Source organism: Delphinapterus leucas, chromosome 10 (genome assembly GCF_059928025.1).
Source record: "Delphinapterus leucas isolate spDelLeu-1000000601 "Yukka" chromosome 10, BTC_Dleu_Yukka2, whole genome shotgun sequence".
Lineage (NCBI taxonomy): Eukaryota > Metazoa > Chordata > Mammalia > Artiodactyla > Monodontidae > Delphinapterus > Delphinapterus leucas.
The window spans coordinates 66,517,360-66,530,081 of NC_143138.1; the positions used below are offsets into that span (position 1 = coordinate 66,517,360).

The 12,722-nt window shown below is 52.2% G+C and overlaps 3 protein-coding genes across 13 annotated transcripts in view; 1 reads left to right on the forward strand and 2 right to left on the reverse strand.

Moving 5' to 3' along the window:
- Positions 1–1,461, forward strand: part of RNF123 (ring finger protein 123) — a 28,788-nt gene extending 27,327 nt beyond the window's left edge. For 2 of the 5 annotated variants that reach the window (XM_022573108.2, XM_089919334.1), the window contains 4 exons: positions 486–628; positions 781–875; positions 1,002–1,087; positions 1,171–1,461. In XM_022573108.2, coding sequence (XP_022428816.1) covers positions 486–628; positions 781–875; positions 1,002–1,087; positions 1,171–1,291 — 445 coding nt within the window. In that variant the 3' untranslated portion in view covers positions 1,292–1,461. Of the gene's footprint in view, positions 1–485; positions 629–780; positions 876–1,001; positions 1,095–1,170 lie in introns of those variants that run through there. The other 3 variants (XR_016394723.1, XM_089919336.1, XM_089919337.1) reach the window with 3 other exon arrangements.
- GMPPB (GDP-mannose pyrophosphorylase B) lies at positions 237–3,916 on the reverse strand. 4 transcript variants are annotated; one of them, XM_089919370.1, is made up of 10 exons: positions 3,530–3,776; positions 3,324–3,404; positions 3,184–3,232; positions 2,903–3,045; positions 2,525–2,683; positions 2,360–2,438; positions 2,158–2,285; positions 1,892–2,074; positions 1,716–1,812; positions 237–343 (listed from the first exon to the last, which is right to left on the reverse strand). In XM_089919370.1, exons 1-10 carry the CDS (start codon positions 3,656–3,658, stop codon positions 324–326), a joined length of 1,068 nt encoding a protein of 355 aa, XP_089775496.1. In that variant the 5' UTR covers positions 3,659–3,776; the 3' UTR covers positions 237–323. The 4 variants fall into 4 exon arrangements, 3 of the variants coding, with proteins under 3 accessions (XP_089775496.1, XP_022428841.1, XP_089775497.1); XR_016394726.1 differs by having other exon boundaries at positions 2,030–2,285; XM_022573133.3 differs by lacking the exon at positions 237–343 and having other exon boundaries at positions 1,431–1,812; positions 3,530–3,916.
- A 333-nt stretch (positions 3,917–4,249) lies between these two features.
- IP6K1 (inositol hexakisphosphate kinase 1) overlaps positions 4,250–12,722 on the reverse strand; it is a 72,934-nt gene continuing 64,461 nt past the window's right edge. For all 4 annotated transcript variants that reach the window (XM_022573126.2, XM_022573131.2, XM_022573125.3 and 1 more), the window contains 4 exons: positions 12,506–12,716; positions 10,533–10,714; positions 8,241–8,416; positions 4,250–7,684 (listed from right to left, as the gene is read on the reverse strand). In XM_022573126.2, the coding sequence (XP_022428834.1) occupies positions 7,151–7,684; positions 8,241–8,416; positions 10,533–10,714; positions 12,506–12,716 (1,103 nt within the window). In that variant the 3' untranslated portion in view covers positions 4,250–7,150. The remainder of the gene's footprint in view (positions 7,685–8,240; positions 8,417–10,532; positions 10,715–12,505; positions 12,717–12,722) is intronic.

Here is a 12,722-nt window from a genome sequence, read left to right on the forward strand (position 1 = left end):
GCCCCCGCGTGGCCGCCAGAGGGTGAGCGAGTCGGGCCACAATACCCCAGCCTGAGCTTGGCTGGCGGCTTTCCAGAGTGCCCGTCTCCCGGAACCCTGGGAAGCATGCCTTTAAGCTTCTTGTGTTGTGTTTTCTTTGAAGGGTTAACGTCTATGAGGGGGCAGGTGTTTTCTTTGAAGGGTTAACGTATATGATTGGGCAGCTGTTTCCTTTTAAGGGTTAACGTTTATGAGGGGGTAGGTGGACTTCCATTATCTTCTGGTGGTGCTCCCTTAAACTGGTACCCAAACTGGTACCCGGCAATGTGGGTCCTTACTGGGATCTAGGACTTTACTGGGAGGACTGGAGAGAAGCAGGGAGATTGGGTGGAATGAACCAGGCAATAATGCAAATAGGCTGGACTTTCCACCCCCACCCCTCCGAATAGATACTGATTTCAGACAGGCCCAGCCTTCTGACTACCCTTGTACCCTCTCCCACCTAGGACAGAGAGAGCCACATCAGTGCTCCTGGCTGACCCCTGCTTCCAGCTCCGCTCCATATGCTATCTCTTGGGGCAGCCAGAGCCCCCTACCCCTGGCACTGCCCTGCCTGCCCCTGACCAGAAGCACTTCTCCCTACAGAGCTGTGAGTAGGCCGGGGGTGGGTCAGGGAAGAGAGGGATTTGGGGCTGGCCCAGGTTAGTAGTCTTAAGAGGAGCAAATTCCCAGGCAGTGAGTACTCAAGAGGCACTGGGTTTTAGGGCCACATTTGGCCTGACACCTCCTACCACCCGCCAGACACAGATTACATCAGCGTTGAGGAACTGGCCCAGGTGGAACAGATGCTGGCACACCTGACCTCTGCATCTGCCCAGGCAGCAGCTGCCTCCCTGGTGAGTGGGGCCACAGCATACGGGTCCACACAACCCCAGTACACGTCACCACAGCTGTGCGCGTAGTGTACACCCAACTTGTCTGGGCACCCAACCCCAGCCCACCCTGCACTCTGCTCCCTGCAGCCCACCAGTGAGGAAGACCTCTGCCCCATCTGCTATGCTCACCCCATTTCTGCTGTGTTCCAGCCCTGTGGCCACAAGTCCTGCAAGTAAGTGGGCTGCACGGGTACAAGGGGCTGGGTGGGGAGCAGCAGGGATACACAGGCCATCTTTACGCCCTCCCCTGTTGTAGAGCCTGCATCAACCAGCACCTGATGAACAACAAGGATTGCTTCTTCTGCAAAGCCACCATCATGTCTGTAGAGGACTGGGACAAGGCAGCCAGTGCAAGTGCCACTTCCTCGGCTGCCTAGGCCTACCTGGCCCACACAGCAGGAACCTCTACCCTTACACTCAAACCCAGGCTGGGCCCTATTTATGAGCCCCTTGCCCTGTCCCCCACGGCCCCCCACCATGCCCTATTTGTGCCTGAGCTTGACTTGCAGTCAGGGCCACAGTGAGCATTAAATTATTATTCCATACAGTTCTGGCCCAGCCCATCTTGAGGGAGTGGGCTTTGTGGGGTATGCCCAGCAAGGATCTTGCCAGATTATGTCCACAGGAGAAGGCGGGTGTCCGATGGCTTCAGCCTTGTCCAATCCTCCCCAGTCAAATGGCAATGAGTCCAGGGCCTCCTGATGTGTCGAGCCAGTGATCCCCTTGCCAGTGGGGAAATGGGGGCTCAGCCAGCCCCACAGCATCCTCACATGATGATGCGGGGCTCCGGCACCGACTCACCAATAGATTTGTGGGGCAGCACACTGGCCCCGTTGAGGTAGAGCTCGTCGTTAACTATGACGTCCTCACCCAGCACTGTCACGTTCTCCATGCGCACCTTGGGAGGAGGGGCAGGCCTGTCAGCGAGGCAGAGTCATTCCCCCACCCTCCCCATCTGGCCCAGCCCGGAGGCTTACCCACTGGCCCACGCGGCAGCGCCAGCCTACAATGCAGGACTCAAGCCAGGAGTGAGAGCGAATGTGGGCATCTCGCAGCACCGTGCACCGCCGAATGCACACACCATCCTCCACCACCACACCAGGACCCAGACTCACATTAGGGCCAATGCTGCAGTTCTCGCCAATACGGGCACTTGGGTCCTGAGGACAGCAGGGAAAACACAAGTGGGCCATCTGTCCCCCAAGGTTGAGGGGGTTGACAATGCTCTGGGCAAGGGCCTCACCACCAGCACGTTGCCCACAATGCCGGGGCCTGAGCACAGTTGCTCAGGCTGCTTCTGTCGCAGCGACTGCAGGAAGAGGCACATGCCAGTGAGGAAATCCTTGGGCTGCCCAATGTCCATCCAGAAGCCTGTAGGGAGAGAATGCATCAGGGGGCTCAGCCCAGCCACAGACCACCCCCACCCTGTGGCCTCCCTGCCTCACCCTGCAACTCCATGGCATAGAGCTGCCCCTCCTTGGCCATGACAGGGAAGATCTCCTTCTCAATGGATGTGGGCTGCAGCTGTGGGAGTGGGCAGCTCATGAGCAGGGTCATGGCAGTGGTGGCCTGCCCTACCCCAGCCCACCCAGCAGCTGGCTTCTACACACCTGGATGCGCCGTAGCACTGCAGGGCTCAGGATGTACATGCCTGCGTTGATCTTGTTGGACACAAACACCTGCGGCTTCTCCACGAACCGGTGAATGCGGCCTGTGTCCGCCTCACACACCACCACACCATACTTAGAGGGTTCCTCCACTTTGGTCACCTGAGTGCAGGGGGACTTCAGGCCTAGTCCAGGGCTCCTGAGCCTTGATATACATGCTGTCCTAAATTTCAGGGGCTTTGCCGAAAATGCTTAAAAGCACAAACTGCACAGCTCTGCACCCGCAACACCAAGGGGCAGTTCAAGGCTGGAGGATGGGAGAGGCTAGGGAGGCTGCGCATGGGGACAGGTACATTAGAGCAGAAAGACGTGCTCTCTTACCAGAATTGAGCCCTCCTGGCCATGGTGCCGGTGGAACTGCACCATGGCTTGAAAGGGGAAATCGCAGATCACGTCACTGTTGAGGACGAAAAAAGGGTCTGCAGTCTCAGAGAGCAAGTCACGGGCCAGTGCCAGGGGCCCAGCTGGGGGAGAGGAACAGGTCACCATCATCTTGGGGGTCTGAGCCCCTGGATCCAGGCTCAGCAGTCCCCATCCAGGCTGAGTCTTGCTCCTTCCCTGGCCCTAAAACCTCCCCAAGGGACCTTCCTGTCTCTACTGACCTGTTCCTAAAGGCTCCTCTTCATGGGACATAGAGATTCGGATTCCTAGCTGGAAGGAAGAAGCCCCCCGTCAGGTTCCTCTCACCAGGGTGAAAAGTTGAGCGGGGACCAAGGGAAAGAGCGAGAAGTCCGTGCCTCACCCTTTGCTCCTGCGCCTTCATTTCCTTCTCCAGCACCTGAGACATATAGCTCACAGCCAGAATCACGTGATCCACGCCGGCCTGTGGGACAGAACAGCGCCGGCCGCCAGGCAGATTCAGCCGAAGGCACAGGTGTCCCCGATCCCCAATCGCTGGCCGTCCCTCATCCTATCAGGTCCTACCAAGACCCCGGCCCCGGGCCTTACCGCGGCCAGCGCCTCCACTTGGTGCAGCAAGATGGGCTTATTGCAGAAGTCCACCAGCGGTTTCGGGATGCTTAGCGTCAGCGGCCGCAGGCGCGTCCCATAGCCACCCACCAAAATCAGTGCCTTCATTGCGCCTGCGGGCGGCCGGAGAGTGAGTCCCGGGCTCCGAGGTGTCCGCGGCCTGCCTGGCGGACCCCTGCCGCACACTCCCGCCGCTGTGCCCGGCCCCTCGCCCTTCACCCGCCAGACTGACCAACTCTGGCTCTGCCTTGTCCGCCCAGTCCGCGCTGACGCTAGGGCCGAGACCGCAGCAAAGCGGGACGCGACGCCGGACGGAGACCGACTGCCTCCCAACTCGGGCCGGCGGCCGGCGGGAAGTGACGTAAACTCGGGCGGCCCAATCAGCTACCGTATACGTGGCACACCGTCGGCGTCGAAGCGCCGAAACGCGACGCTCCGGCCGACGCAGCCAATGAGAGCCGAGCGCGCCGGGCTACCATGGGGACCGGGACCCGGACCTCCGGGTCAGCTGGCCATTGGCGGATCCAAAAGCGGAGCTGGCGCTAAGGGCGAGGCTTCCTTTGCGCTGCGCCCCAACCGCTTCCGGCCCCTCCCCGCCTCACCGGGCCTGCCGGGCCGGGGAGGGGCCGAGGACGCTGGCGGGCCGGACTAGACCAGTCTACCGGAGGCCGAGGGGTTTCTCAAAGACACGGACACGCCTCGGTTTCTAGCGGCTTTATTTTGACATACACGACCTCAGACACAAGCGGGGCGGGCAGCGCTAGGTGTACAGAAAGGGGCAGGCTCAGCCCAATGCCGGAGCAGCCCCTCCCCTGCACGCAAGGTCCCGAGAAAACGCAACCGCGCCCAGACGCGACCGGAGCCACGTGTCATATCCGGGCGCAGGGCTCGGGCGGCGTGGACAGGCTTAGGCAGCTTCCAGGAAAGTGGAGTAGAGAGCGGTCCTCCAGGCGAGGCCTTGCAGTTTCCCGAGAAGCAAAGATACCAGGCCCTTCCCTTGGTTCTCCCCAAACTTTTCCCCATTAAAACATTTTTTAAATCGGCACAAACAAAACCAAATTGAACAGTTTTAAAAGTTCAAGCAATCTGCATCTAGGGGGGTGCACGTGGCGGGATGTGAGCAAGTGAGCAAAGGATACGAACTAGCCCAGGCCTTTGGCCCCTTAAGGAGAATCCCCACGCCCACTGTACAGGCCCGGATGTGAGGGAGGGGTGGCGTCCCTGGCAAGTTGCAAAACTGGTCCCCTTCCTCTTTAAGCACCGCCCATCCCACCCCGCTAGGGGGCTGGTGTCGACTTCGCCCAGGTAAGCACTATAGAGAGGAGTCGCTTGAATTCCCCAACCCGTGATCCCATCTTGCACTTTGGTCCCAAGTTGGGGCTGGGAAGGCAGGGCCTGGCAGGGACAGGGCTCTCTAGCATGGAACAGGGCGAAATGGTGGCAAAGAGCGTGTGCAGACACACATGCCCACCACCCACCAGAAAACAGGGCTGTGTCTCCCAAGTGTTCAAAAGTACTGAAAACAAGGGACCCTGCCCTGGGGGAGAAGCAGCAAATCCCAGCCCTGCTCTTTTAGTGCCAGGCAAACACTGAATTTAAGTCGGTACAGCCTCTCTCGCGATGAAGAGCGGAATGGGGCAGCATCTCCCATAATACACAAACTCAGGAAGCACAGCACATCCCCAGGCTGGAGAGGTGCCATCAAGTGGGTCCCGAGTGGCCCCAGACCCTTTGCTTTAGCCTCTGCCTTACCAGGAAATGACTATCCACACTAATGAAGAACTACTGCCCCCATGGATGAAGCCACAGAATAGTACAGAAGATGGTCATTACTGACCAGAAACAGGCAAGCTGCCCCTCCTAGCCCCAAGGAATGGGAACCTGCCCACCAATGGCACCAGGGTCAGAGGGCCGAGAGAGATGGGATCCCATCAAGGAGCCCATTTAAGATGTGTGGGGCTGCATCTCTAAAGACCAGGAAATTAGTCCATCAGTTACCAAGGCCTCTCAGAGACACAGGCTGGCAGGCTTACCATTAATGCCCCAATAGGGACATGCTAAAAGTGACAATGACAGTGGCCCTAGACTCAGAGGTGAGAGCACTAACCTCAGCAATGGCTAGGTGAGTGCAGTATCACCTGGCCACATGTGTTAGAGGTGGCAGGTCTCTGTGCCATTAAGGGCTGGCAGCAAAAGTTATGGGCAAGGAATGGGTCACCCCCTGGGCCTTCACTGTGCTACTGTCAGTGTTGAGTGTTGAGGGGGCCACACTCCAGGCTCACAGAGAGGGTGTTGGGCCAGCAGGGAAACACCTCCTCCAATTCATTTTGCTACCAGTTCTTTTAGAAAAGGTAGCACCTGCTGAGGAACGGCACAGGGGCAAAAGCTCACCTCAGAAATGGTAAAGAGAATATTCTGCTGAGGGAAGCATGAAGGAAATCAATATTTACTAATGAACAAGGCTACACCCCAGGGGAAAGATCACAGGGGCTGGTAGATGGACAAATGGACAGACTGATGGACCCCAGTACTGATAAGACAAAACTCTCATTAGCAGAATCTGGGCACCTGCACCCAGCACCCAATGTCCCTATAAGCAAACAAGCTTAAAGTTCTCCCTCACAAGCCTGGAGCTCCTCACATGGGCTGCTGCCTTGAGCTTGGCCTGGGGAGAGGTGAGACCCTGAGCGGACCACAGCCTTTGAGCCCTGGAAGGAGCAGCCCATCCAAAGCAGCACAGCTGCTCAAGCTAGAGGAAGAGGACTCCTACCCACAGCACAAGGACTGCAAATACTAGCTGGGTCAGAGCCATCAGAGGCCCTGAGGCCTGCTGGAACAGACTCTCCTCAGCAAACAGAGCAGGGCCCCCTCCAGTGGGGCAAGAGGGGATGGCCTCCTTAGGCAAGGGATCTTGGTGAGAAACGCTGGCTGGGCTGTGCAGGCAGGAGGAGGAGCAGGTTCATGTGCCAAATAGTGCCTGGGGATCCCAGGGCCTGCCCTCTACCATTGCTGGCTTCAGCACAGCTTCATGAATCTAGCCTCATGCCAAGGTCAGAACCGAGAAGGGTCCAGCTGTGTGCAGTTGGCCCTGTGGTGCCCTGGGGACATGTGTTACAGACCTGGGTGATACCCACAACACAAGCTACAAAGTCCCCCAAGAGATGGGCACCCAACCCTCTACTACTGGGAACAAGGGATGAGTGAGCGTGGAGGAGCCCTGAGCCAACCCAGGGCTTCACCCCACAACTAGCAGGACCCTGCAGCCACAGACCCCAAAGACCTAGGCAAGAGAAACCAATGTCCAAGAGCAACCTGTCCCTGCTGCCAAGACCACCAGGGGTATCTCTTCCTTCCTAAGTCAGCCTGGACACAGCAGTCAGAACCTTAGAGCTAGGAAGCCTGGCTGAGAGGATGTGTTCTGCCCTCCTTCACTTTATATATATAGATTCCAGGCTACAGCTAAAAACATTTCTTTTAGTTTATACCAAAGAGAAATATAACCCTTTTAAAAGCAAGTCTGTGTGTCCTCATGGCGAGTTCAGAGCAATGGTCCCTGCCTGAGGGTGGAGAGGAAGGGGTTCTGGAAGCCCAGAGCTGGGCCTACTGGTTCTCGTCCCGCATCTGTTCCATGATGCTGATGAGGTTCTCCAGGCCAAACACATAGCCTCGGTCAGGCCCATCATGCACAGTGGGGTCATCTCGGAAGCCCTTGAATGTGCTGTGTGCAAAGTCGATCATGCGGACATCCACCTTGGGTGGAGAGAAGGGGCCCACCTCGGGGCTGGTGCTGCTGGGGCTGGTGCTAGGGCCACAGGATGGTGCCACCTCAGGGAGCCCTGTGTCCAGGTGCTTGATACGCATTTCGGACCGGCGGTCCAGGTAGGACTCAGACCGGCACTCCTTACCATCATAGATGACAAGCAGGGAACTGGAGTAGAAGCGGTAGGAGGCCTGCCGCTCCAGTACAGCTTTCAGGCCTCGCAGTTTGCTCAGGATGGGCTCAAAAAGGTCACGCCGCAGGTCCAGGCCATTGTGCAGGTACTGATAGAGGGCATTGCGGAAGCCTTCAATGGACAGCCCACGGCCATAGTACTTGTTCCTGCAGAGGTAATGCCCCGTGTCCAGCTGGTACACCTGAAACCCCAGGAGACAGACAGGTGAGTACCAGGGAGGTCTGATGACCTCATGGTGCCCTGGGCAGGCACTATCTGGAAAGTACTTCTGACCAACCTGAGCTTTTCTGCTCAACCCTACACAACTAGAGTAGGCAGGCCAAGTTCACCCTAAGTTTTCCTGTGGTAAAGCCAGCAATGTGCAGAGACCAGGCCTACAGGTTTTCTGTCACTACCTTTGGAGCCCTCCTCCAAGTTGCCCCAGGAGACCAGCTGGACTCAAACTAGGAATTATCTTGCTGACAGACAAGAGTCTTACTTGCCCCAATATGAAGGCAACAGGCTCTCACAGTGGTTCTGCACTGGAGCCCAGACCAAGGTCCCCAGGTAAGGACAAGAGGGCTCAGGGAACATGTCTACAAAAACGCACTCAGCACCCTGTAGGGGACTCACCCTCTCGGAGGAGATTCTGGACCACTGTGGGCCAGGAGGACACCTGGCTTGGATAGCAGGCAGGCACACACACAACCCAAAACATGCAAGCAGGAGCACCTAGGCTCTCACCAAGGATGACTCACCTGCATGCCACAGACCCTGACACCCAGCGTAGCTGACGTACTTTGCTCGCACTTCCGCATCTGCCGGGCTGCCTTCTCAGCTGATGCATCATCACCATGCTGCCGGGTGCCCATCTTCAGGTCCAGCACACAGGGGTACTTGAAGTGGTGCACCACGTTCTCAAGCAGGAGGAACTCTGGGCCACAGTCAAGGGGAATAACCACCAAACTCACCATCAGCCCCAGCCAGAAAAGCATAATCCCATTTTTCTATAAAAGGAGGCATTCCATTCTAATGTAATCTGTATTCACCTCACAAACTCTCAAATGTGGATTTCAAACCACTGGCTCATTATTTCTTTAAAAAAATTTTTTGCTGTGGTAAAATACACGTAACATTTATCATTTTAACCATTTTTAAGTATACAGTTCAGTGGCATTAAGTACATTCATATTACTGTGCAACCATCACCACCATCCGATCTCCAAAACTTTTTCATCTTCCCAAATAGAAATTAGAAACTGTACCCATTAAACAGTAACTCCCATTCCCCTCTCCCCCGCCCCCATAACCACTATCTACTTTCTGTCTCTATGAATTTGCCTGTTCTAGATACTTCATATAAGTGGCATCATGTAATATTTGTCCTTTTGTATCTGGCTCTTTCGCTTAGCAAATTGTTTTCAAGGTTCATCCATATTGTAGCATGTGACAAACTTTCATTCCTTTTTATGGCTGACTAATTTTTCATTGTATGTATATACCACATTTGTTGATATCATTTTTATTTTATTCTTTAGATCTGTCTTGCAGGCATACAATAAACCAAAGAAGATTTGGCAGTTTCACATACATCCCTGGCACCATCAGTAAACCAAGGCCCTGCTCAATCCAGTGTCCCACTCAGGCCTAAGAAGTAAGGAACTTCCTTTGTAGCACTACTACAAAAATGATAAATCAGATTTAACATTCCCAAACAGGAATCTTTAGAAAAATCTGGATTTAAATTTCTTTCTTGCCATTTTCTGAATAAACTTCAAACCAGTGGACCATATATTTAAACTTATCCCTTAGTACTTCTAGGATCTTCTACTTAAAATGGCTCTGTGGTCCTGGCCTCCTGGCATTTATATTCATGTCCTCATCTACATCTCCTGTCTGCAACAATCTTAAAGGTACAGGCCTGTCACATGTCTACCAAAAGTCATCAGGGCTCACAGCCTGGCCCTCAATTCCATATTTGGGACTATGTAGCAATCACATGGTCTTGGAGGATAAGACCCTCAGCATCACTATGATGATGAATATTTTAATATCCGCTAATTCTTTAAGGAATAACATAAAAAATCATTAAATATGGCTTTTAACTAGTCTCATCACCTGCTATAAGCTATAAACAAGTGACAGTAAAACTCAAAGAAGGTTGCAGAAATATCTCACAATGCCTGAGAGCACTGGATCCTGCTTCGGCCACTCACTGGCTCTAAGCACAACACTTAACCACCCTGTCCTTCCATTTACTCGTCTGTAAACGGAAATCATAACAGTTCCTCCCTCAAAAGACTTAGGAAAACTGAGTAAGTACATATGCAGTGCTCAGCATACTTCCCCTCAGTTTCTCAGTAAGATTTATTTATTGTCTACTGTTTCAAAACACTAAATGATTTTAAGAATTCCCATTTCATAATACTTTTTTACCTTTGGTATCTTAAAAAACTGTTTTATATTGCACAGGTATAGTGTTTATCTTTAGAAAAAACATACTAAAATCAAACATGTTACTTTTTAATTATTATCTTTTGGGAGGGGAGAAATACACATGTGTACACGTGCACATATGCGCACGCGCACACACACCCCTCCCCCCCAATTCTAGACATGCACCAATAAATATGGTAGCCACTATCCATGCCTGGTGATTTAAATTTAGATTTTAATTAATTAAATAAATAAAAAATTCAGTAACTCAGTCACAGCAGCCACATTTTGGTTACAGTGTGGCTAGTGGCTACCACAAATTTCAGCACAGATTCAGAATACTTCCATTGTCACAGACAGTTCTATTGGACAGCACTCTTCTAGACTGCCAAGTTTAAGCTTCAGTCTTACCAGCCCCAAAATGCAGGAAAGAAACAACATGTTGATGAAAATAAGAAGGACAAAGAGGAAGAAGAGCCTATGGAAAAGGGAGATGAGAACAAAAGAGGAGTCCCTGAACAGAGAGGGCGCTGGCCATGGTACTGATAGGTGCTCTGACACAGGACTCATGGTCCCAGTAGCAGGCACTGCTGGAGAAGCAGTAACAAGGATACTGTAGAGTTTTCGGTCCTTGGACTCGGAGCGCATGCGGCTCAGCTGCTGTTTGTGACAGCGCAGGCTCCAAGGGTTGTGGCTGATCTTCTCGGAACTCAGACCGCTGTTGCCATCCAGCATCTGGAAAGGGACGTCCGAGTGGCTGTGTAGCTCCACCTTCGGAGTCTTTGCCTCCTGGGGGCTAAGAAGGAAGAACATACCCATTGCTAAAGGGCTCAGACAAGTCACCCTCTGGGGTCTCACTACACAGGGTAGGGGAGGCCTGGATCAAGTCTAATGTGCCACGCATAGACCTTCCTGAGGGGTGACACGGGGCCCAGATGCATGAGCCCATTAAAGTGAGTAAATGGTGTAAGTACTAAGGAGCTAGGGTGTGCAGCCTGTGTTGCTAAACTGATCTGATCTGATGTCAGAGACAAACTATGTGCTGCCACATCTAAGAAAAGTCCCAATTCCAACTTCTAGGTCAAGTCACAGAGCATCCCATTCACTGAATTTTTTTTTTTTTTTTGGCCATGCCGCACGGCTTGCAGGATCTTAGTTCCCAGACGAGGGATCAAACCCAGGCCCTCGGCCATGGAAGTGCCAAGTCCCAACCACTGGACTGCCAGGGAATTCCCTCACTGAAACTTATTTTTGAGTGATATTAAATATATATAAAGTAATTTAATCATACAATTTTAATTTCACTTTGGTTCAAAACGCTCATTTTTTATTTACATTAGTTTTATTTTTTTTACAATTCAGTTTTTTGGGGTTTTTTTTAGTATATTCATGAGGCTATAAAACATCACCACTATCTAATTTTTAGGAATTTTCATCACCCCAAAAACAGACCTTGTCACCATTAGCAGTCACTTCCCATCTATCCCTCCCCCTCAGTCCCTGGCATCCACTGACTTTGCCTTCTGTCTCTTGGACAGAAACAATAGATTTGCCTATTGTGAACATCTTATATAAATGGAACCATATAATATGTGCTTTTCTGTGACTGGCTTCTTTCACTTAACATAAATGTTTTCAAGGTTCATCCATGTTGTAGCATGCGTCAGTACCCCTCCCCTTTTTATTGCTGAGTAATATTCTATTGTATAGATATACCACATTTAATTTATCCATTCACCAACTGATGGACACTCAGGTTGTTTCCAGTTTTCGGCTATCAGGAATAATGCTGCTATAAACATTTGTGTACAAGTTTTATGTGTGAATATATTCCTTCAATTCTCTTGGGCATATACCTAGGAGTGCAGTTGCCCGGTTTAACTTTTTGAAAAACTGCCTAATTGTTTTCCAGAATAGCTGCACTATTTTACATTCCCATCAGCAATGTAGGAGGGTTCCAATTTCTCCATATCCTCATCAAAACTTTTATTGTCTATCCTTTTGATTATGGCCACCCTTGTCGGGGTTCACATTTTTTTGCATGATATATCAAGAAAAATAATTCTTTGTAGACTATTTTCCTAATCTACAAGAAAAATCAATTTCCAATGCAATAAACTGAATTTCAGATTCAGGGAAAGGATTAATAGCTGATATCAGAGTCTCAGAGAGATATGACACCCAAACCCTTAAGGAACACTAGTCTGGATGCCACTCATTGCCTTTGGGCTCTGATATCCTGCAGGTGAGAAAGGAGCTGGAACCTCATCGTGGACCAATGCATTTCCACCTCTGTCTTGGGGGTGCGAAACATAACAAAGCTGGAGAAAACAGGGTGTTCTTGTTCCCAAAAAGCTGAGGGAACTTCATTCTCTCTTGACTAGCTACAGCCATACTCAGAAGGAGGCATCACTGGGGTGATGTGACATACAGGCGGCAGCCTGCACCTATGTGGGTGGCCTAAGAACATCAGCCACCTTCCCCCAACCTTGAGCCTTACTTCCCCATGATGTATCAGGACTCTAGAGATATTCTGAGTATATCAGGACCAGACATGAACCACCAGTCCTGCTTACCATCCCCTTACCTCTCTGAGGTTTCAAGGGACAGGCTGGCTTTCTCCTCCCTGTGGTCACTGCCACTGCCTGACCGGTGCAGGCTCCGGCGAGAGTGCTTACGCCGAGGTTGCTCCCGCTCTGGTGTGTCATCCTGCTCCACGGTCTCACTTTCCACATAAGGGTAGGCCACCAAGTTGATGTAACCATCACTGTCCCCCTCAAAGCAGACTGACACCACTCCTGTTG

Bases quoted from the DNA above. Each gene is read 5' to 3' on its own strand.
- GMPPB (XM_022573133.3), bottom strand. From the start codon at position 3,658: ATGAAGGCACTGATTTTGGTGGGTGGCTATGGGACGCGCCTGCGGCCG. The intron at 3,233-3,323 runs GTGAGGCACGGA...TCTTCCTTCCAG, and splicing joins TGAAGGCGCAGGAGCAAAGG to CTAGGAATCCGAATCTCTAT. The intron at 2,439-2,524 runs GTGTGTAGAAGC...CCACTCCCACAG, and splicing joins CAGTGCTACGGCGCATCCAG to CTGCAGCCCACATCCATTGA.